This window comes from Aythya ferina (assembly GCF_964211825.1).
Source record: "Aythya ferina genome assembly, chromosome: 6".
In the NCBI taxonomy this organism is placed as follows: domain Eukaryota; kingdom Metazoa; phylum Chordata; class Aves; order Anseriformes; family Anatidae; genus Aythya; species Aythya ferina.
In genome coordinates this window covers 26,288,264-26,315,523 of record NC_140303.1, presented here as the reverse complement: position 1 = coordinate 26,315,523, position 27,260 = coordinate 26,288,264, and the positions used below count along the sequence as shown (strand labels likewise).

Sequence of the window (27,260 nt, the reverse complement as noted above, 5' to 3'; positions counted from 1 at the left end):
CCACTTGCGTTGAATCCATTCATTACATGTTTCACTTTGCTGAAGTGACATCAGAAACTTTCTGTTTCTGGTGTGCTCACCTCAGATTGGGAAGACAAACAGTGTGTGGTCAGGGTGAATGCAGTTTCTCTTTTTGTTTGTTTGTTTCCCTTTACTCTGTATAGCTTCTAATATGATGCTCAGAGACATGAGTCTGGAGTGCCTATTGGCACTGCCATCAGCAGCGTGATCAACACGGCTGTGGGCTGTTCTGTTCCTTTCCCCTCACCATCAGGTTCAAGAGTGTTTGCAGCAGAGTATTTTGTTTTAGAAAATTTGGGGTTTATTTTGTTTGTTTCTGCATCTTTTTTATTTTTATTTATTTTTTAATAGAAGCAGGTATTCCCATACATCTGAGATAGAAGAGCAAAAGGAAGCAAGGTTTGTATGTGTGTGAGTGAGGGGCAGTGTTGAAGAGGATGCTTCTGGGCTGCCTTGATACTTCAAAGCAAATCTGTATCTTCCAGAGGAAAAAACAAGCTCCTCTGGAATGGGCAAGTTCTACCTTCCACACAAAGAAGCTCTTCCTTTATTGTAACAAGTTTCACCTGTTCTTAATTTTGCTTTGCTGGGACAGTAATTTTCTCAGTGGGAAATGAGACAATTTTCTCAGTGGCTTGTTTTCAAGAAAGCATTCAAAATCAAAGAATTACCCCAAAATACTTGTAATAAATCAGAAATAAACCACCCATGCTCTGTGTGGTTATGGAACAAATCCATCAGGTGGGAAATGGGCTCATCCAGCAGCTGTGCTGAGCATCCCATCTACAGCCATTTCTCTGATCTGTTCTGCCAAGGAATCTCCTGGTGGGAACACACAGCCTTGTTTTGGGGGGTCATTAACCCTAATACCACTAGGGTTTGTTTCAGGCACTTGACACTTGTTTATGGCATTCTGCAAAGAGGAACACACTGGAGGATCATTCTCTGCTGACTGCATTGCAGCTGTGTTAATTTGCAGGGGGGATTTGTTGTGGGAGGTTAAATTTCCTTAACTATTACACTGGAATCACCTGCTTTGGAATCAACTGAGTTTGTGTGTGCTCATACAGATAATCCTATAAAGAACCCTTGCAAGAAATTAGTGCTTCTTGAAGCTGGAAGAGTTTTAGTGTGGAGGTCTGTTTGCAGGAGGTCTGGTAGCAAGAAGACTCTCACAGAGCTCAGTTATGGCAGACTAAAGGAAAAGAAATATTATTTTGAGGCTCTGGATATCAATTCCTTGATACTTTTCTTTTCTAGGAAGTCTGTCAATTAGATTTAGAAATCCAGACCATATTGTTTGTCATTTTATAGAGGCGCCTGACATCAGCTGAGCTCATTCTGTCTCCTAGTTCTCTTCATTATCATTCATTTTTTCACCATATTTTGGACTGAAATATCTTTTGAGGAGTGTTTCAGCTCCTCTGGAAAGTCACTTATGGTCCCAGCACAGTCTGCAGTATCAAGATTGATCAGCTTATGGTCTGCAGGGGTTAGACGGAGCAGCACATCCATTTGAGCTACAGCAGACACCGGAACAGAGGCCAGAGGTGCTGTGTGCTACTTCTGTCCCCACTGCTGATGGGTGTTGCAGGACCTTAGAAAAGGTACTCAGGAGCCTTTATGTGTGGGGGAATTTGTTTGCTTCTGTGGTTAATCCTTGTGAATTCTGGCTTACCAAAAGCATACAGAAGGAAGAAAAGGACTGGAATATTCTTAAATATAGATGAATTCAAGTAGGAAAGCATTGTGGTAGAGAAGTAGATAGGACCGGAGTGACATGGCTTGAAAACAGAGCTCTCCTTAGTCATTATCTGTTGTATACAAGAAGTCTGCATTACAGGAAATGTCTTAGTTCCTTTCCTAAACAGGATTCCAGAGTTGGAATTTCACCCTTCTGGGTATTATTGGGGATAGTTGTTTCTCAGGACTTGAAATATGGAACCCATACCCACGGTACACATTAATAACTCTGGGCTGGCCAACATCTTCCCTTACCTGTAGGCAGCTGGAGCCACACAGACCACTGAGGTGATTAAAATCTCAGTTCAGGCAGCTGCTAGGGAAAGCATCTTATGGCTGGAGTCCCTTTTGTCTCAGTCAAAAGCCTGACCACAACCAGAAAAGTGCCTATCAGTAGGTCACTGAAACCTGCCCAAGTTGTCTGCTGCTGGCTTCCATTGCCCCTGTTTGCAGGTTTTTTGAGGTTTCTTTAATTATTTTTTTTGTTTGTTTTCTTTTAATATGTAGAAGTGGTGCCCATCATCATGCCTCATGCTATTGCTGCAGTATCTCCTGTATTATTTATGGAGGAAAAATGATGTGATCCTACTTCTGGGACCAGGTGCTGAATGTAGTGGTGGTTTCTATACAGGTAGAAGAAGGGGAGATGGGAAGAATGGGCAAGCATGCCAGTCACAGGAAAGACAATCAACAAAGGATTTTGTAGGAGGGAGACAAGACATATATGGCTAAATATTTGTTTTCAGTGTTCTTTGTGCCCTGAAGAACATGTGTTTTTCTGACTCCTTTATTCCAGAGCACTAATAACTAGACCATCTGTTTGCCTCTCTAAATCAGAACAAACCCCATGAAAGCCCACCTTGAAAACCAATTAGAAATTATCAGCTGTTTGTTTTAGCATTTAATAACTGTAATTAGCAAACATAATGATATGTTTGATTATTGCATCCCATGTCTGTGAGCCCAGTGGGAGGCAGAAGATGGGACATATTGATTAGAGCAATTGAGCTTCTTTGCTCCCCTCCATTTTTTGTTTTCTTTTAAAACAATATGCTGGGTAGTTCTCTGATGAAGCTGTGCATGTAAAATCAGTGTGCAAATCAGGGCTGACTTGAGGCAAGATTAGCCTCTGTGGGTGGGTTCCTTGTAAGCACAGACAGAGCTTCTGTAAGGTTTCTAGTTGCTGATGTTTAGCCTAAGTACTATAAAGCCCTAATACAGTGTACTAGGGATCAGAAATCCTCATTTCTACTTCTTGTACTTCAAGTGAGATCTGGGGTGAATTTCCTCCAATTTCGTCCCCTCTCTGTACTTTACTATTTCCCTCAGTAAAAATAATAATAATAATAGAGAAGAGGAAAGATATGCATGGGACATTAGACTTCCTGCAGAGCAAATGCAAAAATAATTTCTTCTTTTAGTGGTTCTTACTCCTTGTTTGGAGGCTTCCTTAGAGGAGATGAGGGTCCTAACATTGGCATGGCAGGTGTCTAAAGTTAGGTGGTGTGACCATCCTGTTTAGTCTGTCTGGTAAAGCTGACATTTGCAGTTATGAAGCTCAACAGAGAAGCTACGTTTTATTAGTATTTAAGAGAGTAACCACAGTTACTGGACTCTGCAGGACCTATGGTGAATTAAACACACTGTGGTTGCTTCTAGAAGAAACCTGACATTTCATCACGCAGGCTCTTCATAAAATTGTAAATAATGCAGGCATTCATAAAAATTAGGGATTGCTCGTAAACTATTGGAAACAAGTGAAAGATTTTTAATATGTATGATGCACTTGTAATAATATTTTCACCCTATTACTCAAAGCATAGAGCAGTGATTTTTATCACATTTGTTTCTAAACCTCATATTTCTTGTTTTGCTGTGCTATGGAAGTAGAAGGAATCATTCCAGGCACTTATTTATCCTTCCATCCTCCAGAAAACTCCATCTGGGTCATCTTGTAATCTTCCTCCAAAGAGAATTAACCCATTTTCTCTGGTCTGTCCTGATAACTTCTGACTCTGTGCAAGCCTTATTTATCCTGTTCTCCTGAGGACAGTTCAGATGAACTGATGTAGGAGAAGTTTTGTCCTGAAAAAAAAAAAAGACAGGACAGAAATGTTCTGACCTCTGTTTCCCTTTCTGCAACTTCCATTACTGTCAGCAAAATGGTCAAGAATTTTCCATTTTAACTTTCTCAGTCTCCCAGAATTCAGTGTGTGGTGTTTCTTTTCTTGTTTGTTTTTGTTTTGTTTTCAGAGCTCACTTTGGAAATGTAGTTGTGAAAGGGGTCCCTGAACCCAAACACAACTTCTGGTCATGACCAAGCTGAGGTGAACAGGCAGCATTGGAGTGGTTGGGGCTGCTGGGCTGAGGGAAGATAATGGCCCTTTCTGGGCGTTTCATATCCTGGGAGAGGATTATAAATGTGTGCTTGGATGTCTCTTGATCTCATCTCTTAACACTTTTTTTCATTTGTAGAAGTATTAAAATAGTTGGGACTGGGGGAGGAGGGGGAGCCTGACTAAGTAGTGGGTAGCATATTCTTCTGGGATGTAATTCAAGTTCATGTCTCTGCTTTAGTGAATATCTGGAAACTTTTGAAAGCCTTGGTTACATCTTGATATGATGGGAAATGTTTCAAAACCATGAAAAGCTTCCTGTGTCAAAAAAAAAAAAAAAAAAAAAAAAGAAATCTTTCCCACCAGCTTTAGTTTCAATATTGGTTTGCCATTCTATAGGCTGGCTTGCTTTCCTGTTGGACACATCACGCATGATATAATGGTTTTGGCTTTGTTATGGTGTGTGAAATAATCCCAACAATGGGGGAATGTGCTTGAAATGAGGATCTTTTTATGTTTAAATGTAGTCCTGAAAATAAAAATGAGCTTATTTCCTTGTAAATTGAATCCTTTTTACATTACACCCCCATTCTTGTGCCACGTGGCAGAGGGATGGATCAGCCAAGATGAGACCAAATTCCCTTGGATCCTTCTAGCATTTGTGGCATGCTTGTTGCAGCAGAGGCTCTGCTGTTTGAAGGCTGCTGCAGAGAGACCCATGTAAGCAGTATAACTGGAAGCAGCAAGGTGCCTCTGAGAAATCACCCAGAGGATTTCCTGCAGTGCTGGGCAGCACACTGCACACCGTTAGCCAAAGGCAAGCATCAGGCACCCAGCTTTAGGTGGAGCTGAGGCAGGGCAGGTTTTTTGTACTCTACATGTTCCCCTGGCTGCACGAAGGCTCAAAATGAAGATGTCACCTTGTCTTTGCCTCTCTGTACCTTTGGATGTGACTGAAAAATTGGAAGGTGTTGCCCTTCGGGTGTAAAGCATCCACTGAAAGCTACAGGAATTTCAATGCAGACAGAATGTAACACTGGGTTACATTGGCATCTATATCTCTGTAGGTGAAGTTTATCTATAATGTGACAGGCTTTGAGCTGCACAGTCTGCAGGGCTGTAGAAAACTCATAGCCCTGGAAATTTTGTAAAAGAAATAGAATATATATACATAAAAAACAACATTGCTATTTTTAGCTGCTTCTACATGACTTGAGTTATGTGGAGACACTTTGTGCTAGAAAGTGAGCTTGTACCTATCGTGGCATGAACTCAATGGACACTTTCAGACTACAATGAACAGGGACTATGTTGTCAGCTGGCAGCTGCATCTACAAGAAACCTCTGTCTTGTAGTCAGGGTCAGGTGGAAAACCTGTGCCTCAGGGATATGTTCATATACATCACTGGATTGATGTGCACCTGCTGGAACTCCTGCTGTATGAGACACCTCCTTGAGTCCTGATCTAAATTCTCTTCAGAGCAATTCTTTGTCCTGTGGTGAGCTAGGATTCTGTTTATCCAAGCTCTCGTGCCAGTCCTGCTCTTACAACAGAGCCTCCCAGGGCTCTTCCTACCAAGCTGTGGTGGTTGGGACCCCTGCAGAAGTCATGGCCCCATGGAGCGCAGGTGTCCTGTGCCCTGTAACAGAGAACACAGTGTGTGTGAGTGCTGGAGATGCACGTGTCTTTGCATAGCTTTTCCTTCTTTTTGGCCAGATAATATAATTCAGAGGAAGCACGTGATTTCCCTTTGTCAGAAGTGATATTTCTCTTAAAGGGATTATATGTTCCATTAAAAAAGTGAATGTCGATCTGCTTTTTTTACAGCTTATTGGCAAGGTGTAGTCCTGTGCTAGCTTTTTGAATTGTAGTTTTGATATGAATTTTTTGCTAGATAACAATGCCAACATGTTTCTGACAACACACAGTTCCTGAAAAAATCCATTGATAATACATGAAGGAAGAACTAAACATTGCATGAGGAACTAGATTTCTGTTACAAGCTTATTAAACTTTATTCACAGCAGAGAAACAAATGAGGTGCAGTAGAATAGGTTGTATTCACCCCTATGTTTATGATTGTATAATTCAGGGTAGAACCACTCCTTTGTGGCTCTTTTGAAAATTGCTGTAAAGCATTAAGTGCCAGACACTGGCAGTTTAAAAGGAGTGGATTTTAAGACAGGAAAGCTGCAAGAGAAAAAACTCCAATTGCTGACAACATTCTCTAAATAGAAAACACAGGCACAAACTTCTAATCAGAACTTCAGTCTCTAATGAGTTGCCAGATAGATTAGTATGTCTGACTGCATAAATGTGGCGGGGGTGCACTGCATCCAGCTGGTAGGACTTTATAAACTGCCTGGTAATGAAGGATGCAGTTCATTGAGTAACAGAAATATTTTCACTTTCTTGCTGTTGACCAGTCATACTGGATTTTATGGGATTATGTGAAAGCCAGAAGAAAAGCTAGTAGCAAATTTCCTTGTGGTTGGTGTGTTGTTTTTTTTCTTCCTTTTTCTTCCTTGGCGCTCTAACAAATGCAAGCATGTCTTCCTCAATTAAGCAAGCCTGAAAGCTACAAAGAGTGCGCAGGCTCTTGAATGTGCCTTAATTTATGTTTATCAATTCAGTGCACATAGTTTTTTTGACGTGTGCTTCCTGCCTGATTTTCTAACAATCCTCTATTTTCCGCAGGTGGCCGTGATAAACGAGGTGGTCCTGTCTTGACCTTCCCAGCCCGCAGCAATCATGACAGAATAAGGCAGGAAGACCTTCGGAAACTTGTGACTTATTTGGCCAGCGTGCCAAGGTAAAGCTAGAAAGAAAACACTTCAAAGTCAGTGTGGATGGATGGGTGGGGAACTTGTTCTTGGCAGTTGCTGATTTCCAAGTATTAACCTTTAGTACCTTCAGTTCTTGGGACAGAGAAACAAAAGTGTTCCCTTCCTCCTCCTGCGTGTGTTCTGATGGTTTTTATCATACAAGCAGCAATGCAGAAGTCCCCAAGAGCAGAGGCAGTGTTCGCAAACGTGAGCCTCAGGCTTGCAAACCCAGCTCGTGACAGCAGCAAGGAGCTGCTCTCATTTCCAATGTTTCTGTGCAGCTCTCCTAGAGGCATGGAAAAGGAGAGTAGCTGGAGGCACTGGCACTTCCCTGAGCTTTCTCCAGGCTCAGGAAGGAAAGTGGGTGGACAAAAGGGGCAGTTTGCAAAGAGAGTCATTTTAAATGGCTATGCATGCAAGCCAGCTCTGTTAGAAGGTGTTTGTCCAAGCATTAGTCCTCATGCCCTTCCTTCAACATGCAGGTCCCCATTCCTTTCCTAGGGATGATGGAAGATGGATCTATTGCCAGTGCATATGTATCTCTATTGCCAGTGCATATTTATCTTAGCAAGACTCGGGAGATGGTTTGTTGGGCTCAGTGCCCAGGTAGGTATTTCTAGGCCAGTGTTTAATGCCTCAGAGAGTACGAGGCTATGCACACCCTCATCCAGCTTCCTTTCCCTGTTTTCAAGCCTGTCCACTGTCCTTACCCGATAACCACCACACCGGGTGTTGAGGTGTGGATATCCCAGGGTGAGTGAGGGGCTGAGAAGGGTTGCTCAGGGTTGCAGTGGTGGACCCTGTGCCACCCCCAGGAATTCCTTATTTTTTTAAAACCTGGGATAAAACCCTTTCAATAATGCTTATATTTTTGTAAAGAGTGAAAAGTTAACATCTCAAAATGGAGGGCTGGTTGTAGCTGGATATAAGGAGGTAAGCGTCTCAGGAGTGCTCTCAGTTCCTTAAATGTATGATGTACAGAAATCAAAGCTCCTGCTTTTGCTACAGAAAGAAAGTGAAGGCTGTTGGGAGATTGCAGAGTTAAGGGCAAAAGAAACCACATGTACCAGATCTGCCAGTGTTCGTTTCATGTTGACAGTACTTCACACTGTCTCAGGTGATGCATTTTTTTTTGCTGCACTAGACTTTTGCTCATCAAGCTTTTACTAATAAGTTGAATTGGTTTGCTTTTACTTTTGCTCTTTTTCCCTCTCTTTTCCTCTAGCCAACTCTATTTTCAACAACATCGTGAGGGAGATTATGGACATGATTTGGAGTTGGGAGAGCAGTAGGTCACTCCTTGGGAGTTTGTGTCCCAGGGCTTGACAATTCCCCTCCAGCTGCTCCAGTAATGAAACTGCTCCTTTATATTTTATTATCCTTTGCATGGTTTCAAGTACAAAGATATGACATTGCCTCTTTTCCCTTGGAGATAGGGGTTGCAAGCAATTGCACAGTTAAAATGACCTTCTAATATGTCAAACTTTTCTATTAATTTCTCTTCTTGTATGGCAGTAATAGCAAGATCCACCCATTGTGTTTTCCACTCACACACAACTGAAAAGATTAGCTTAGTCTTTGATGCTGCTTTTCGTTGCCTCACTGTGAATCAGTCCAGCAATGATTTTTCTCTAGTGATGGTGAAGTTGGGGAGCAGAGGTGCATGCTGAAGGAGCTAATACAAAACTCAGGAACATGGAAAAAAAAAAAAAAAAATTCCCCCTTGTGACCCCCACTTCAGAGCCTTGTTCTGCCCTGATGTTTGACACCTTTGAAGGACACATCTCTAGTTATGACAGACAACATTTCTTCCTCTGCAGTACAGCCTCCCATTGTGACAATCAATAAAGGATTGCTTGTTCATGAAGGCCTTTCACCAGTTTTCCAAGGATACTTGCAGATTGGTACTTCGGAGCCGTTAACCAGAGTACTGCCTCCTGTTTGGGATATCACACACTGAGAGATGGGGAGCAGAAAGTGATCGGAGGTGTAGCAAAAGCAACCTGTCATGGAGGATTAAAATGGCAGAGGCTGCTTAGCCTAGAGAACAGGAGAAAGTTAACAGAACAGTTTAAGCTGGACAAGAGGAAAAGATTTATAAATAGGAATGGTAAACACTAGAATAAATCATCTCATCTCTTCTTAAAAACCTCCACAGCTCTGTACAAAAACCTCTAGCATGGGTATAAATGTTAGGGAGAAGAAATGAACCAGCAGGTGACTTTTAGGTTCTTCCCAGTCCTGTTTTTTCTGGTGCTGTGGTTGTGAACTCACTGTGGTGGGAGGAAAAAGTGATCACAGACTTTGAGAGTTTGGCACGTGGGACTGTGTAAGCTATGCAGTGTGAGAAAACACTGAAAACTCATCTTTCCCTAAACATTTAGTTTGCTTTAACTAGGTCAACCAGCAGAGCTTTCAAACTTATTTACTTTTTGGAAACAAATAAATGTGAGGAACAGCAGTGAATTTGAATTCATATCACTCTAGTTTCTATCTATTCCAAGATGACTGCTGTAATGAATAACTGCATCAGCCATCTACAAAATAAACAGTTTCATTAGCTGAGACTCTGGGCGCAATGTCAGGAGAAACTAGTCTGATGCTCGGAGTGCTGAAAGGGGGAGAGATTCTCTGCTGGTTGAAAAACTGGAATTTCTTGGTGGAAAAAAAAAAAAAAAAAAAAGCTGTAATTTATCTTATTGACACCAGTATAATAATTCTTTCTTTATTCCTACTGCAGTGGTTTCTGAGTGAGACAGATTGCTATCTACATTGATACTATCTGTCACTTAACCCTGGTTTTGTATCTTAATGGAGGGGCAGAGGTGGCACATTGTTGGAGCTGGGAGCAGGTATAAGGTTGGTGATGAAATATGATGATAGATTAGGGTAAGTGAAACCATGGCCTGCCTAGCAGCTTTCAAAGTTTCTGATTCAGCTTTCTGTAATTCCTTCTTCAGAAACAGAATAATAATGTGGGTTTTCTGAAAGCAGCAATGTCTGCTTGAGTTAGAGCAGAATAGTGAGTGCTTTCATGCAGCTAGCAGTGACGGCCAGGCGGGTGCCCGAAGTCAGTGGGGTTTCTTACACAGCTGAGGACTGCTGTGTGGGGGTGAGACTTCAGATCTATGAGCCTCAGGTCCTGATCCTGCAGTCTTGGAAACTAGGAGGAGGAGGCAAGCAGCTATCTGACATTGCAGACGAATGCAGTCTTGGTTTGGTGCTGTATGCTGACTTGTAGGCATACCGAGAGGTCCTTTTCTCTAAAGTGCTCCTGTCTAATTAGCAAGAAACTAAGATGCTCTTCATTAGAAGTAAAGATAATTGCCACGGATGCCAGGTCCCTACTGCTCTGCCATTTTCTGCTTGATTCACATCTGCACTAATGCTTTCTGGATAGGCAGGCTGTATTTCTTGTGAATCAGGATAGCTCCTATTTACATGCAAATTTAAATGGGATGAGGTGTTTAGAAATTTGGAAGGCGTGACTGAATCTGGGATAGCATTGTGTTTATGATCAGGGGAGCTGAGCTAGTTCAATAAGGGGGAATTTTCTGACCTCGCTGAGGATTTTATTTTTTAACACTAGCATAGAGACATTTATTCCAGTAGAGTGAGTTTTGATTTATGTGTGTGTAAATGAAACTAGCACCAGGCCAATCTCAGCTGTGAGCCCTTTGGAATTAAGAATTAAGTTATGCATAGGCTATAGGAAGATAATAAGGAGACAGAATATTATTAGCTTGAGTTATCTCCCCACATGGCAAAGCAATATGATGAAGGAAATGTTCTCTGTCAGCTATAGTGAATCTTCCGGATGAACACATCAGTCTGTTTTGGAGCCAAGATAAGCAGTCCTGTATGCTCTCTGCAGAGGGGGAAACCCGAGATGCCTCAGAGGCCTGTATTTTTAAAGGCATCTACTTTTATTTGTTCTCTGTTTAAAAACTTGCTCAAGAATTTCCCAGTTCTGGGGGACATCCAGGGCTCATAACAGTAGCAAAGTGTTTCCAAGGGACAGCCCGGTGTGTTTGAACAGCTTGTCAGAGCTGCCTGAGCTGGATTAAAGGTGCTAGGATCAGTAAAACAACACAAGTGCCCCTAAAAATTAGTTCAATGATTGGGGCTTCTTAAAATTAAGAGAACAGCACAGGGGTTGGCAAAACGTAGCAATACTCACCTCTGTTGGATTTATTTTAAGCTCTTCTCTCATGACCTGTGGTACTGTGTATATTAGCTCCTCTGGCCAGGAGTAGTGTGAAACTTGTTTTGTTGATTGATAGGTATTAAACCCTGGAGCTCTACTTTCTGTGACACGATCCCAGCATAAAAGAAGCTTCTGAGGATGGTTTTTGCTTGAGGCTGTTGTAGATGTACAAAAATATCCATGTATTTTAAAAATAACACCAGGGACTTCATAATAATTTTAGTAACTAAATATATGGTGCCACGTGTGAGATAATTATTCCTTCATCCACTTGCATCAAAATACCACATTAACAAGTGAACTGAAGCTAATGAGGCTAATGGAGGTTTAATATTTGCTTCAGACATAATTTGATTTAAAAAAAAAAAAAAAAAAAAAAGAAAAGAAAAAAAGGTAAGTGTTTTGGAGAAAGAAGTTCATTAGGAGTATATAACTGACATGAATGCCAGTAGATTTAAGAGCCTTTCCTTTCACCATTTGATAGCCAGTTCACATCCAGCCTGTATTGTATGTGGCATTGGTACACAATGCTGCCACTCATCGCTATCCCGAAGTGACAAGGGAGCCTCTGTGGAAATGGCTGGGGGTCTCATCTTGTGACCTTTCAGAGGGCTTCTGACTATATCCCTGTTCTGTATCTGTCTACTTACAGACCACGTAAGGACCAGGTTGCACATTCAAGTTGCATGTTCACCTTTTGTTGGAAGTCAGCTCTCCAAAAGAGAATTTCTGGTCTTCTGCCAGCTGTGTTAATGACCTGCTGCGAATTGGGCTGTGACATTTTATAGATTTTATAGATAGCTGGACAGTTTCTATAATTGATGCCAAATTCTGCAATAAGTCATTACAGCTCCAGGATAGCCTGCTCCCCTGTGACCAAAAGCTACTAGAAAAAGTGGGCTTCCTAGAAATGCAGAGAGCAACAACAGCAGTCAAAGACTGTGGAGTAGGAGTTATGAGAAAAGATTACAGGTGTTGGCATAGCTTAGTTTAACAAGAGGGAAAGTAAATACATATTATGGCAATCCAGTATGCAAAACTGAGCTAAAGGAAACAATAATCCAGGTGTACATGGCAAATAGGGCAAAAAGAAAGGGGTTAAAACACAGGTAAAAGAAATGAAGCACGCAGCAGGTTGCTGTAGCATCTGCAAATTTGGAAAGCCTGTTGGAAAGTTTATCAGGAGTGACCCATGTATTGGTGGTGTTCCTGTTTTGCAGCAGAAGGATTAAAGTGGCATCTTCTCAATATCTCTTCTGACAGTGTTTTATATAAACCTGTGGGTTTGTTTTTTTTTCCAAATAGATACAAAATTTTCTTATGTTTGTTTATTTGTAATCCCCAGATTTTTTATTTATTTATTTTTTTTTTTTGAAAACCAGCCCAAACTTAAAGTAAATGGGGGCTTTCCATACCAGGTTCCAAATAACTTCCTGCTTTCATTGCCTGCTGCTGTTTCAGGATATTGCAAGGATTAATCTTACAAAGCTCTGGATCTAAAGCAAATGTCCTCTATTCTTCTGCACTTTATGGGAGCCAGGAGCACTCTCAGGCTGGTACTAGCTCTGTTTGCTGCTGAGACCTGCTCTGTCTTCCAGCTGGATAACCGTGCAAGTGTTTTCAGCCTGGTTTTGTGGTGAACAACACAAATAGCATGATACAGAGCTTCGTAGGTAATGTACTGTGAATTGCACAGCTCACATAGCCTTTTTCTTCTAAAGACTGATAAAAGGCAGGGCAAGCTGAGCTCTGCTTATCACTCGTACCAGAGATCATCCAATGCATTCTGTTTCATCTAGCAGAAGCATCCCTTATCCTTATGATGGAAATAGTTTGTGAAATAGAGGCAAATGAGAGTAATATAATGTTAATGTTGAAACAAACGCATGGAGATTTGATTGTCTTGTGTCAAAACACAAATTCGGAGACTTTTTTTTTATTTAAAAAAAAATTCTTTGCTATTTCAAGACTGAATCTTTATTTGAAATTAATTCCTTAAAGGATATGGAAAATACTTTGCAGATCCCTTTGTAAACTGTCTAGATTTTATCCAAAAATATTTGCACTATTCTGGAAGATCTGAAAGTCTATTACTGGATTTTCACACTAACTTCTCCAATATTTCTGTATTTTTTAAATAGTAGCTTGCTCCATTTTTGTTTGATATTAATTGTATTTCAATAAATAATTGAAATTACTGATTGTTACAAGCAGAAAAACTAGGTTTTCAAATTGCCATTGTGTTTTTAAGCATTCTATTCTGCACTCGACATCTGCTTAATTCTAGGCTCTAAATCTGCAATTGAAAACAGTTAATATCAAGGAATCCTTCATTTATTGTGTCTGAATTATTTCCAAGGCGATTGTTCTTTTTTACAGTGGGGTGTGTGTGTCCAGTTTTCTCTTACTGCCAACCATGCAGACTCATGCTGAGATTTCAAATGCATGTTGGGTTCTTTCTGGTTCATCTAATGTCTCCAATGTAAAGCTTCTCCAGTGGGTTGCTGATTTGAAGATTTCACATTGCAGAGGTAGTCCTGCTGGCCAAGTTTAATATACAAAGAAAGAGCACAGGTCTGGAAGAGAAGTTCCTTTTCTTGAAGCTTCACTGCTGTTCCAGCCCAGTGGGAGCTCAGTCATGCCTTCTTCAGCTGAGTCAGTGGATAAGGCTCAAAGGGGAACAAATTTGATGAAATTAAAGGTCACTGGTTTACTTTGTGCTCTCCCCAGCAGCAAAGCAAGTGTCTCTACCCGTTCAGGTCCATTTTGCCTTTTGGTGTTACTGGTCTGGCCCTCTCTGCTCAGAGCCCTACCCTACCCTACCCTGCTCCTGCTTCTCCTCACTGCAGGCAGCGTGTTCAACCTGGGAGTTTGGAGCCACCAGAAAAGTAGCAGTGAGTGGAGTGCTTCCCCACAGCCCCAGTCTTCCCGTGTCCACTGGGCAAGAAATAGAAAGCCCACAGGCTGCTACTGCTAAGCCATAGCTCCACAACATCAGCACACCTGGCTTCGCTGTTCCTCAGAAAAAAAAAAAAAAGGTCATTCCTCAGTGAGAAAGAATGGTCTGGAGGGTTCCTAAAAAACACCAATGCAGCCTTGAGCAGGGGTAGAGATACCTGTGGCGGCATTTCCCATGAAAGGCATGGCCAAAGGGGAGCTAACCTAGAAACAGTAACCTCCACGCAGCAGCATCTGCTGAGCCTCCTCAAGGCATCACAAGGGGTCGATGGCACAGAGCTTTGCCAAGGCACTGGAAAAACCCCAGCTGCCTTCTCATGTTGACATTGACTGTAGTAACTGCATTTCTAACAGGGCTTTCAGGGCTGGGAAGTATTCTGCCTGGGTTTCTCCAAGTCTGGGGTAAACAGCAAACCAACCTGCATTCATAAAGGGCAAGTGAGAGCAGATTTGAAGATGTGCATTTCCTTTGTATTTCCTGCACCCGAAACAGGTGTAGGCAAAGCCTTTCACTGCTCTGTCTGTGGCAGGCACTGCCCTATCTCTGCCAAGGGGTGGCCCCAGGTGTGCTTCCAGCTGTGGGATGCAGGAGCCACCTTCGAGGGCTGGGCTCGATCCCATCTCCTGAGCTGCCTCACGTAGAGCTGTGCTGCCTCACTTTGCTTTTTGGGCTCTGTCCAAGCCCTCAACCTGGGGATTAGATCAGCATTGTTCCTCCTTGCTAAATGGTTTCTGCATGTTGATTATGACAGCATTAGCTGCCTGGAAGAAAGAGCTGAGGTGATGGAGACAAGTGAAAAACCCCCCTGGTAAACTAGAATATAACCCATGGCCACTCGCTGCTGTGGAAGCCAGTGGGCACTGTAACTTGATGTTACTTCTATGCAAAGCATCATTTTCTCCATCTTCTTCAGTGGCAGAGAAGTGGTTTGTGAGTCTCTGCAGCACGCTTCACTGTGATGCTCTCTCTGGCCTTTGCCATGCTAGTGCTGATTTAAGGTTGGTGCCTGCTCCTCGTGGGCTTTTTAGCCACCAGACCTGTGGTTCCACAGTACTCAGAGAGGTGCGGGCAGCAGCGACCTGGAGACTTCCAAGAAGAGGGCAGCTTTGCACTAATGTGAGCAGTAATTCAGAGGAGCTAAAATTAGCAGACAGAGACCTTTTGTGGGAGCTACATGTTAGCAGCAGAGCCAGCACTGGTTTGCTTCCCTGCGGTTCCCTGGTGAAGCTGTCAGCAGCCATCAGCAGAATATGCAGCAGTTCAGCCAATCCTAACTTTTCTTGTTGGTGATCTCTTTCCTACAGCTTTTACAGAGACTGTAAAATGGTTTTGTCTCATTCCTGCATGGGTGCTTGTGTTCCTCATCAGTAACTTCAGTACGTGCTACTTCCTTTTCACTCTCAGAAACTATTATAGCTTGGAAGTGTTTTATGCCACCCTCTTCATGGATGTCTCTAGGAGCAGGAAAACTGCTGCAGTGCTTTGTAGTTTGCTTTGTAACAGGAATATTGTCAAAGGTGTTTTAATATGAATGGAAAGCTCTTGTAAAGTCCCATGGGGAAGGAATGAGACCTTTACTGCATCCCAGTATGGAGCAAATAATGGGAGATGGAGAAGCAGAGTCAGATCAGTCAAGACTGCTTGGTCCTTGGCCTCATGGGATGGATAGAGGTGTTTGGGATGCTGCTTCAAAGCCTGGATTCACCAATGCACTGCTTGAGGAGGACTGGAGATGCACTTTCAGGAATGTATTTTTAGCCTCGTCTCCAAATGATACAAAGCTTATGCAAACATGCTGTCTGTCAGTCAGTGTTTAAACCAAATCTGTCAGAGAAGAGTCTCAAGAATACTAAACTCCTATAAGTCTAATGAAATTAGACAGCTCTGTCAAGGAGAGGAGACCTAATTAGTGTCCAGAGAGAGGGAAAGGTGGGCAGTAATTGGTACCTCACCCCTTCCTAGAAACTGAAGGCAGAGGGGATATCTTGGAGCACAAGAGCTCCAGAAGAGGCAAATGCATTATTAGACATTAGAGACTCAGTGCACAAACCACCACTGAGGATTCGGCAGTTCTAGTGCTCCTGAAAGTGCATGCTAGTTTATGGTCTTAGAAAATTGGATCATACTAAAATAGAACAATGACCAATTCATGGTAACATGTGGTATTGAGCAGGCTGATGCTCTTACAGCATGGAAAGTACGGGTTGGGACTTCGTCTCAGAGGTTGGGATGCTCAGTTCCCTGCTGTTTCCAAAGGGAATTGGTATCCAAGAGTTTGGTAGGCAGTTGTAAATCTCATCAATGGTTTCCTCTCATTTTCCACAAGGTGCTTCTTTAATGTTTTCCTTGTGGATCCTGGCACTGCTCTGGAGTTCTCTATGGATCCTGTAATGCTGTGTGCAGCAAAATGTAATTGTAACTATGTGGTGTGAGGCTGCCAGGCTACTTTGATTTTTTTTTTTTTTTTTTTTTTTAAAAAAGGGGGGGGGGGCGAAGAGAGAGAGAAAAGGAAATACCTTAATTCAGAAGAAAACCATAAATAAGGGAAATAATTCTAGAAAGTGCTGCCCCCTGCACCCCAAAAAGGTGGAAAAGTGTAATTCAAACCTGCTTTTGGCTCAGCAGATATTTTCTGGTCTGCAATTTTTGCCATGGTGTACTTTTCTATTATGAAGAAGGGAGCACTGATTTCCCTGCCTGTGTACACAGAGCTTTATTTTATGTTTAACTTTAAAGAAAATCCGTAGTCTCTGGAGAATTTTCCAGTGATGTAATATTTTAGCAGGTTCCTTTGTAGTACTTTCTGCCAAAAAGTCAAACCTCCAGAACAGCTTTCCTTTGTTCTGCAGCTGCATTCAGAGAAGCCTCTTCCATTTCCTTGCTCTTCCCTGTACCCACCTACCCCTGCTGCAATGCAAGCAAGAGAAAATAGGATCCTTCTATGGGCTCTGTGTAATATCTAAAAGAGATGTCTTTGCTGAATGATCCTTCTGGTTAAAGTCATTGAATAGAGATCGAAGCGAAGCATTGGCTTTGTAGAATAAGTGCATCTCTCTGCAACAGCAGCAGCAGTTCATCATGAGCCAGATTTAGGCTGTTTTTATACATATTTTCTGTGCACTACTCAAGCGTGTATGTGATGTTGATGTGATGCAGCTCTCATCTATCACCCTGCTTCCCGTGGGAATAGGAGGAGAACTGACAATCTCGAATATCTATGCAGTGATACTACCACTTAGTCTTTTAATAAAATGTTGAGTTAAGCTTGATTTTTAATTCATTTATTTGAGCATCTGGCTGGCCAGATGCTTCTGCTATTGATGTTGTCATTGAGGATCGGATAAATATTACTTTGAAGCTCAGTTTGAAAGATATACTCATTAAAATACTTGGCTGCTTAAATTCAACCTTTCTGCACTCCCCTGCCCCCCACCCTAAGTCAGGGTTGAAGACCCAAGCAGTTATTAAACATGTCCATTTGAGGGGTAAAAATAAAAAATATGTCAGCATAGCTTTAGTATGAAGATGGGTGGGATCCTTAGTAGAAACTTTATGGCATTTCAGAAATACACATTGGACTAAACTAATCCTGGAGCAATGCCACTGATTTCAATGCATTAAATTCAACCAATCAGTAGCAATCCCTACAGTGACATTGTAATGCATGTCTGTGTTTGGATGAACAATTCATAAGCAAGATCCATCAACAACCTCAATCTGGGATAACACATAGGGCTGTGATACTTCGGAACTCCAGTTGGTAATTTCAAATTATCTGCCCAGGTTACCATTCTGCTAAACAAGGTAATGGCTTTTGTGGTCCTGAGGGATGATGAGCAAAACAGTTTTGAAATACTTTGTCTCAGCTCAACAATGAACGCTATATTCTGAAGTGCTGTTGCATGATATTAATTAAGTGTTCAAGGTCAGGTTGGATGGAGGAACCAAATCTAGTGGAAGACATCCCTGCCCACAGCAGGGGGTTGGAATTAGGTGACCTTTAAAGGTCTCTTCCAGTCCAAACTATTTCATGATTAAGCAGCTCAGCAGGAAAACATCACTTTCCACTAGGAACAAAAGATTTTTTCCTTAGAGAACTCCAAGTGGGCTCACTGTGTTTCATCTACTGTGCACTTACACTTCGTACATCATGTGGAAAAGGTATCTAGTATCTTACCATCAGTAACAGTAGATGGAGACTTTTGTATTTCATATTTTCAAATGTTCATTAAACTATATTAACATGAGGTATAAATCTAAATTGATTCCCTACCATTTTTTCTTTATTTGCATGTGAATTTAATGCCAGTGAAAGCTTAGTTTCAAGAAAAGTAGGCTTATGGTATTGATTAGTATTCTTTCTTGGCAAAGTACCAACTACATCCCCACCTAGGATGATTAAATAGGTCTCTTCTATCTCAGTCTTCTGTGATTTGGCATATGACAGCCTTAGAGACCAAAGTCCTCCGCTAATGTAGCAATGTCAATTTTCCCTTCCATTGTTTTTCTACTGTGTGTCACTCCTAACTTGAGACCAAAATTGTATTTCTGCTTTAGCAGCTCTGCTTAGACCACCACCTAAGAATGGTGTTTATTAGTAGTTCTGCTTATGTTTTTTGTGCTCTTTGTAGATGGAAACCAAATGGGAGTCTCAGGTGTAATTTAGGTCACCCATTTAGGTCACATTTGCACTAATGTATGTGCCATCCTGGAACACCTGGGAAAATATGCAGAGTTTCCTGAATTTTAGTTCTGTTTTCAACGTTGAGTTATCTTTGCCCTTAGCTTAACTGCAAAACTTGAATTTAGTAGTCCATGCAGTAGGTACCTCACAAAGTTTCAGGAAATTAAATTAGCTGATATTTTTACGTTTTGAGGATAGAAAATCCTAAGCATTTTATCAAAGTTATGCTGCATGAGGCAAAAATACAGGTTCATTTAATAGTACACACTGAATAGACCTCTTATTTCTGGGAAGCAAGCTCTTTAAAGTTGCAATTCCCATTACTGCCTTGGGAGCACTGTGTAAGAAATTGTCCATATACTGTGTCATCTCCTGACCTTAGAAAACGCACATGGTAAGAGGTCTTCATTATAAATGTACCATTTTGCCATTCAGCAAGTACAGAGAACAAGAAAGAACTAATTCCAAAACAAAATCTAAATGAAAAACAAGTACCTGATAAACTAACAGATCTTAAGCATAGGAAGAATGGCTGGACATGCTGCCTGCTAATAATCTGTCAGTCTAAGTAGTAATCAAATAGGCAATATGTACTTTTTCTTGAAGACCTCTTTTTAACTCCATTGTCAAGATAGAATTGATCTCTTCCAACTGTGATTAATCACATCCAGTTTTGTGGTTATGTCCTCTTACTTTTCTGTTCTCCCATTTCTGTAGCATTTGTAATTCAGTTCAGAAACTGCATCTGGAGAAGCAAACATCTCAAGGATCACAGATCAGTTTAAATTTTGCTTCCCATTGGAGATTTGTGGGAAGGAGCTGCAGTTCTAACATCTAATTAAAAAGCAGCTACATAGGAAAGTAGCAGACAATCTTACCCATAGGAAGAGTGTCCGGAAGCTCTGCTTTGTTAATGAACTTTCAAACTAGGAATAAAATACACAGGCAGTATGTGCTTTTTCTGTAGGGTTGCCGTCTTCTCACGGCAGAGCCCATCCACTATATCATGTCACATTTACCAGGCTTACTGGAAAACTCAGTTTCCCCTTAAGTTCCAGAACAGCCTCCCCAACGATTTTGCAGTGTCAGATGCTGTAATATGGTAGGTGACAAGAAAATAGGATCAGATAGGATCAGATAAAGACTTTTCCTGGGATTTCCATTTAGGAATAAATACTGTAGGAAACTTAATCTGTGTGGTTTTATGGACTGTTAAATTGCATCTGTGGTATATTAGCATTGGTAGCACTTTTCCAAAGACTTGTTGGGTACTACCAATTATAACAATAAGGCACACATTTTCATTAGGTAAGATCAGCTCAACACCTTTGAGAAACAGGCTACTTGTGGATCTACTTGCTCAAACACCAGGTTTAAAAATATTTTGTTAGTGAAGACGATGCTAATTGTTCTCATGTTAAAATAAATATTTTCTACATTCCCACTGGCACCAGCAAAATTTAAGCAGAGATACTTAAGTAAGGTACAGAAAGTGGAGTTGTATAAATAATATAAATGCATCAGATACAGTACCAGTACAAAGTTGCCTTGATTTTCATTTTTGAACTTTTAAAATTAGTGACAAGTCAGTGTTTCCAGAAGCTGAAGTCCATCTTGCTAATATTGTGCTTGCTTTTCCCACTTACAGGTAATTGACTTATGATTGTATTTACAAAGGAAAACACATTTTTTGTCTTTTTTTAGGAGGACACACATGCACAAAAGAACTTTAACTGTGTTCACGCTGCCTTGAAAGGATGCCAAATATCAGATGTGTAATTAGGGATTCTCTTAAATGTCTAATTCCTGCACCTGTGAACATTTTTTTGGCACAATACTCCTTGCTTTTCTTCTCCTGTTTCTCTTGTTCTTGGCCAAGAATTAAGTTCCTTTTCAAAGAAAATTGTCAAAGATCTTTTGGGGTATATTTTGTTCTTTGTCTAAATCCAATATAAAAAGGCAGTTTCCTCTGCTTTTGTTGTTGAGTGAAATGTTCTAAAGCATAATATTAGATCCTGTTTTTTTAACACCTAATTATAACAATAACTCATACTCAAAAACTCATAGTAATGCTCTTCAAGATCCTTCAGAATGAAAGATGATACAACAGTTTATGACAGTGCTGTTCGTCCTTCCAATGCTAAATGTAATGTATGGGGCACCTTCTGTTTCGCATCAGATAGATTCAAATGTTGGCCGAGTTCTATCACAGCCATTGATAAACTATGTTAGTTAGATGGGGTAGAATAAAGAGCTAAGGTTCATTATCACCAGATGAAGCAATAGGACATTTTTGGTGGATCTTGTAGTTATAAAAATATATCAGGTCATTTTAATAGTGGATCTGGATTTATTTATCAAGCCATTAATTCTTCCAGCCTTTGATAGATGCCTTCTGTGAAAATGGTAGGATTTCATCTGTTGGTTCTTCTGGCTACAGATGACTTCAACAGAGTCTGAATGTAACAAATGCACATCTGTTCTGCAAACAGACTCAGTCAAGAAATGTATCTCAAAACAATAGACTATAGCAGATCCATCTAAGCAGCCATTCACCACACATAAGACTTCTATAACTCTCTTACTTTAAAGAACATCTAATTACAAAACAAAGGCATTTGTGTGATGTAAATTATCAGGGACATAGGAGGGAAGTCATCAAGGTGGAAACATGCATTCACCATATTTACTGTTAATCACAAATGACTGGTGGGTATCAATACTTTGTTAGGCTAACACATTAATTCAGTAAAATAAACTTGGAAATTGATTCAAGAGTTCAACCGAAGCAGGAAAAGGTCTGCCTGGCCTACAGGCTTCTACTTCACATGTCCTTTCCTAGTTCTTATTTAAGGATTGTGATGCTTCTCCAGCAAAGCAGTCAAGTGTGTGCGTAAGTCCATCTGTATCCAGCAAGTGTAAACATGTGCTTTACGCATCGTCTTAATTGCTTAATCAAGCTCTTTATATTGTGAGGAACAAGGATACAAGCAGGAACCAGATGGAAGATATTTTTATCAGACAGTCCATAGGACTAAAGAAGCACGGTCATTGAACATTGCTGTCCTTTAAAAACACAGTATCAGGATATGGTTGCATCCATACAGTGTCCCCACAACATGATAATTCAGACAGTACTCACTGTCTTAAACTCAGAAGCAATCTTAGCTCCTTGTTTTCTGATATCTATAGCCTGTGTAAGCTTGTTTGACTGACGTAAGCCAATGTTGTCAGTGATTTTAAGAGAGATAACATCAAGAAATGTTGTGTAACAGTTATTAAGAATCACAATTTTAATATTACAGAAAATGCAGGAATAGTCCATTCTTTTTAGAGTCATTAGTTTTGTGGGTGATTTTAAAAATTATATTGAAGTGCTCTGAATTGGTAGAGTGTCACTTTTTAAAGTCACCAATGCAGTATTCTTACTATTTTCAAGTGGTAGGAAAAAGTCTGAGTCTATTTGAGCTTTGTTTTGTATGCTGTTTTTAAAGCATGCCATAGCAACAGACATCTTTTAATCTGTTTTCCTTAGTTTTATATCATAAAGCTTTTTAAACCATATATTAGGCTAGTGCTCCTGTGGGTTCTATAACAAATCCAAAATAATTGTGGGTTTGCAATCTTTTCCACTTAGGCTTCTAATACTAGTTGTCTGATTATGCTGTGATCAATGCTGTTACTCCACATGTTAAAAAAGATGCAAAATACTTGATTATAATTGTAATATTCTATATTTGGCCAGACACTTGCATGGTCCTAACTGACAGCCTGATTTTCCAGCACAGACGTCAGAATGGGTAAAAGGTTATGTGAATAAATCAGGGCTTTGACAAGCTTTTTATTTATTTTTTTTTATTATTATTATTATTTTTTATTTTTTAGGTTAGGTGGCAAAATTAAGAGTAAGGAAATAGGGAAATAGTTAAGAATCCTGATATTAGGCAGTCAGAACTGGCTTTTTACTTAACACCCCAATAAGATGGAGAGTACAAGTTCACTATTCTTCTAGGCTCATTGTTTCTTTCCACTGGCTGCAGACTCAGCAAGACAAATGTGCATTAGTTTATATTGTCAAGGCTATCTTTGCAAGCAGATGGGCTGGAAATCTAATTAAAAAAATCCAAAAGCTTTGATTCTGTCAAAAATAGCAAAATCTGTGGGACGACCCTAAATCCTCTGAATTAAATGGATGTTCTATGCCAATGCAGTTCTATTGTCCCACTTTATAAATAAAATATGAAGGGCTCTAATTTCACATAGACCCATAAGCGTGCTCATTTATGAGTTTAATAAAGCATGTGTATTCAGTGCAATTAGATAAGCATATGTATAGAGCAATAAATGCTCCCTATATAAAATCAGCACACGTGTAACAGAGAATATTGCCCAGCATGGATAAATAAGCACATGCTTAGATTATTAATGCTCTGTCTTAAGCTTCTGTGAATTAACCACGAAGCAGACATGACTATCTGCAATTTGTAATTCTCCCACAATTATTTATCACACCTGTGCCTGAAAATGTGGTAAATACAATGCATTCATTGGAAAATTCATTAGCCTCAAAAAAAGAAAAATACCATTACACCCATTTTATAGGAAATAAAATGGAGTAGAGTTGAGCTATAGCACCAAAACACAAGCAGGGGCCAATTAACCCAAAGCTAGGATCCTCTGACTCCCAGTCACCTATCCTGGACTGTGGTGCTTCAGCAAGGTTTAAAAATGAGTAAGCTGTGAAGTGATAATTGAAAGGCAGCTGCTTGCAGTTATTTGTGTTTTCTTAGCGTCAGGGAGCTGTACTAGGTAGGCTTTTCTTGTAGTGGGTGGCTTGTCCAGCGTGAGCATTAGCTACAGGTTTGTGGTGCCGTTGTGAAATGTTTTCTGTTGTTTCTTGCCAATTGTTGCCCAGAATTTGTGATGGTGGTAGTATTTCTTTCTACAGAAACCTTCCCCGTTTATGCTCATTCCTACACAAGGCATTATGTTACATTAGTTTAACTCACAGGTAGGAAACTCATTAGTCTAGTAGAGGAGATGTGGCTGGTAGCATATCTTTGATGTGTCTCTTCCAGATCAAATGAGCCACTCAGTATTAGGACAAATGTCAGCAGGTACAGTTCTCCATGAATCTACTCTGTGGTTTTTATTACCATGGCCTGGCTGATATCTACAATAAATGTTATGAGTTTTTTGACTACCAGACTCCTGTCATTCCTACTCTGGCATACATTAATTTGTCAATACAATTCTCAGGTCTGGCAGCAGGGTAGGCACTATATGGGGTATGCATTTCATTATATGAATAGGATGCTGCACATTCACATGTGGCACTTGGAGATGGATTTGCTTGTGATGTTTTATTGTGCTTTTGATAGAGAAGTGACACAGCTAATAGTGGAAAAGGAGCAGGCAGCTGAAATCAAGCAATTACTTGTCAGAGCATTTATCTGAACCTGCTTTAGTTGATGAAACAGTTATTCTGGATTTTTCCAATTAGTGGTGACTGATGAGAAGAGGTACTGGTGGAGAACAGAAATGGTTAGCAGTTGTGGAGGAAATTTGGGATAATAAGGAATATTTTCTTGGAGGACTGCATGGAGTAACCTTAAAACGGTGTTGCTGTGATGCCGGTCCATGGGTGAGAAAGTGCTCTATCAAGATGGACTGTAAAATTGGTGGGACAAAACACAGGCATCTGAGGAGCTCAACATCCTACAGGTGAGAGCATGTGAGGCTGCAGAAATGAAAGAAATACCTCATGTGCGCTTGGCAAGACAGGCAGAATGTTAGCTCAGAGATTCAGCTGAGTTTTGCAAAGCTATCAGAGCCACAACACCAATTTTTGGCTCCGTTATTCAGTTGTTTGGTTCTTCTGTACTTTCCGGAAGCTTTTTGGATCCAGCCTTCTTGTTCCTTCACTCCTTTTGAAATACTGAACTATTGACTATTTGTGTTCAGTTTGCATCATTTTGGTCTACCACACACTTATGTCACCATGCAAATAATAAGTGACACCTCATGGCAAGTAGCTTCAATGTCAAGCCTTAGCCCCCTTTGCTAAGAGGAGTGAGAGAGCCTGGCCTTACTAGGAGACAGAGTCAGAAAAAATCAGAGCTAGATGGTTTGAAAGTGGATTGTAAAAAACACATCAGTATCCACTGTCTCTTGAGGACTCGGTAAAATGGACTTTTTCTCCTCTAAATGTCATCATGGTAGTTATTTGAAAGAATGAGTGAAGTCTGTTGTGTAAAGAAATACACAAGCTATGATTTTACAAGTGTGTCTTTAACACATAGGTTGATTCTGCAGCTTCAGAGCAAACCCTTCTGCACATAATACCCCAGGCACCCAATCTTCACCCAGTCTGGCACAGCAGGAAGTATCTATCTGATAAGTGAACTATTTGGGGATAAATCATTGTGACTACAAAGACTTGTTTTGTTTCTATATGGGTGGAGCTCAAAAAAATGTACCGCTAGATTTATTAGTCATGGAAACTCCCCATTGTCCAACCTGGGGAAAATGGAGACATCAACTTTTAAACTACATATTTCCCCAAAGAATTCAAATTCTCACTAAGTGTCCTAGCAAAACAGAATCATTGCAGGGCCTGCAGACTGTTTCTGGGCTGTAGCACTCCACCTCTTCTCCTAAGGGATGCACCTGAATTCAGCATGTACCCTTAAACAAAATGAACGTGTGGATTTAAGCCAAAATCCGGTAACTCTCAAACAAGTAACTCATCAATTCTGCTAGGCAACTTCCATGCTGAACTATGCACTGCAAAAGGGCAGAAGCTAGGTTACTTATTAGTGAGAGAATCTGCTCTTTTGAAGTGCAGATTTTAAAAGAGAAAAAATTCAAAAACTTCAGAAACTCCTTACCAAAAAATACCTCTAAAATATTTTGTTGATCAAGATGGTTTGTTTTGATAAAATTCAAAGTTGGTGCTTTTTTTTCTCTTTATTTGATGTCTGTTTTAAAGCTATAGAACAAAATGAAAGATAAAGATATTTAAGCCGAAGAGGCTCAGACAAAATATTTTGCCGTTATAAAACACTTTTTTCATTTTTTATTTCAGTATACACTTTCATGAGAACATGCACCCTTCATGAAACATGTTATTTTGGATCAAAGTGTATTTTTCCAGCTCTCCCTAGTTCCCTAGATCTTTTTTCAATTGCAGCTCTTCCATACATGGATGTACATTGCTTTCCTGTGCTGCCAGAAGCAGTGTGTGATAACTGATGAGTGTGTACTGCAAGAAATGTCAATACTACTTAGAAACAGTAATTTTAGCATCTTTGAAGAGTTTTTTTTCTTCTCACCTGTAAGCCCAATTGAACCCTGGATCAAGTGTGTTATTGTTGCCTAAACCTACATTAATCATTCCTTTTTTTTAAAAAAAAAAAAAAAAAAAAGGTAAAAAAAGTAAAGCATGAGCTAAACATGTTTGCAGGCTTATTTGTGCTATAAAAGGTCTTTCCACTGTGGGTAACTCTGCCTCCCACAATGTGTTTCAATGGAATGTGTGTATTTGCAATCTGGAGACTTTCCACTCTGGGGTAACAGTGTTTTACTACAATGACTAGAATTCCTGGAGCTGTTTGCCACTCTCCATTCACTCACTTTTTAAGTTGCTGATGTCTTGAACTGATAAATCAGGATCTTAGGTCTAAGAGCCCTGAGCAGTCATTGCCCAGATGAAGTATCCTTTTCCTTATATTAAAATCTGGCAGTGTTGACTGTAGACTAAATGTTATAGTGACTGCACGTGAAATGGACTTCATGGTCTCCTTGCATGAACTAAGTACTTAAAATACAGGCCTAACGTGTTTTGTTGTTGTTGTTTTTTAAATAAATCTCACTAGTTTGGCTGTGCTAAACACAGTCACTTATTTACGTCTCACCTAGAATCCAGTAAATTTGAATCTCCGAACATATTCTCAAATAGCATTTGTTCAGCCAAACTTTTTCAAGAATGGTGTGTTTACATTTCAACACAACTCTAATATTTATTTTTTCCAGCAAATGTCAATAACATATCATTTTCATTTAGTAAATCATTTTTGTTTTGTTTCTGCTAAATCATCCCAAACACAAGAGTTTAAATGCTCAAGAGAGAGTTGAATGGTACTTACTGTTCAAATATTTCTTTGTTGTAGTAACAAATCTTTAAATGTAGCCCAGCTTCAACAAAAACAAAGCCTTGATTAATTTCATATTTATCTCAGCAGCTGTTTCAAGGAAGACCTGCCAGATATTGATCCAAATATAGTAGACATGAAGCAACAAAAGGGGAAGAGGGTAAATGAGTTTGTGTGAAGGCATCATTTACCAGCAGAAACTTAATAGGAATGTAAAAAACTATAATATTCATCCTCCGGCTTTGGCTTTAACAGCTGCAATCATGTATTCTTGGACACAGCTGTGTTTTATATATTTGCTATTTAAATAAAGACAGAAAGCTTCTCAAAT

General features: G+C 40.2%; 1 protein-coding gene across 3 annotated transcripts in view; it reads left to right on the top strand.

The window, feature by feature from the left end:
* Positions 1–27,260, top strand: part of KALRN (kalirin RhoGEF kinase) — a 496,625-nt gene that overhangs the window by 164,149 nt on the left and 305,216 nt on the right. For all 3 annotated transcript variants that reach the window (XM_084524614.1, XM_084524615.1, XM_084524616.1), the window contains one exon: positions 6,799–6,913. In XM_084524614.1, the coding sequence (XP_084380740.1) occupies positions 6,799–6,913 (115 nt within the window). The remainder of the gene's footprint in view (positions 1–6,798; positions 6,914–27,260) is intronic.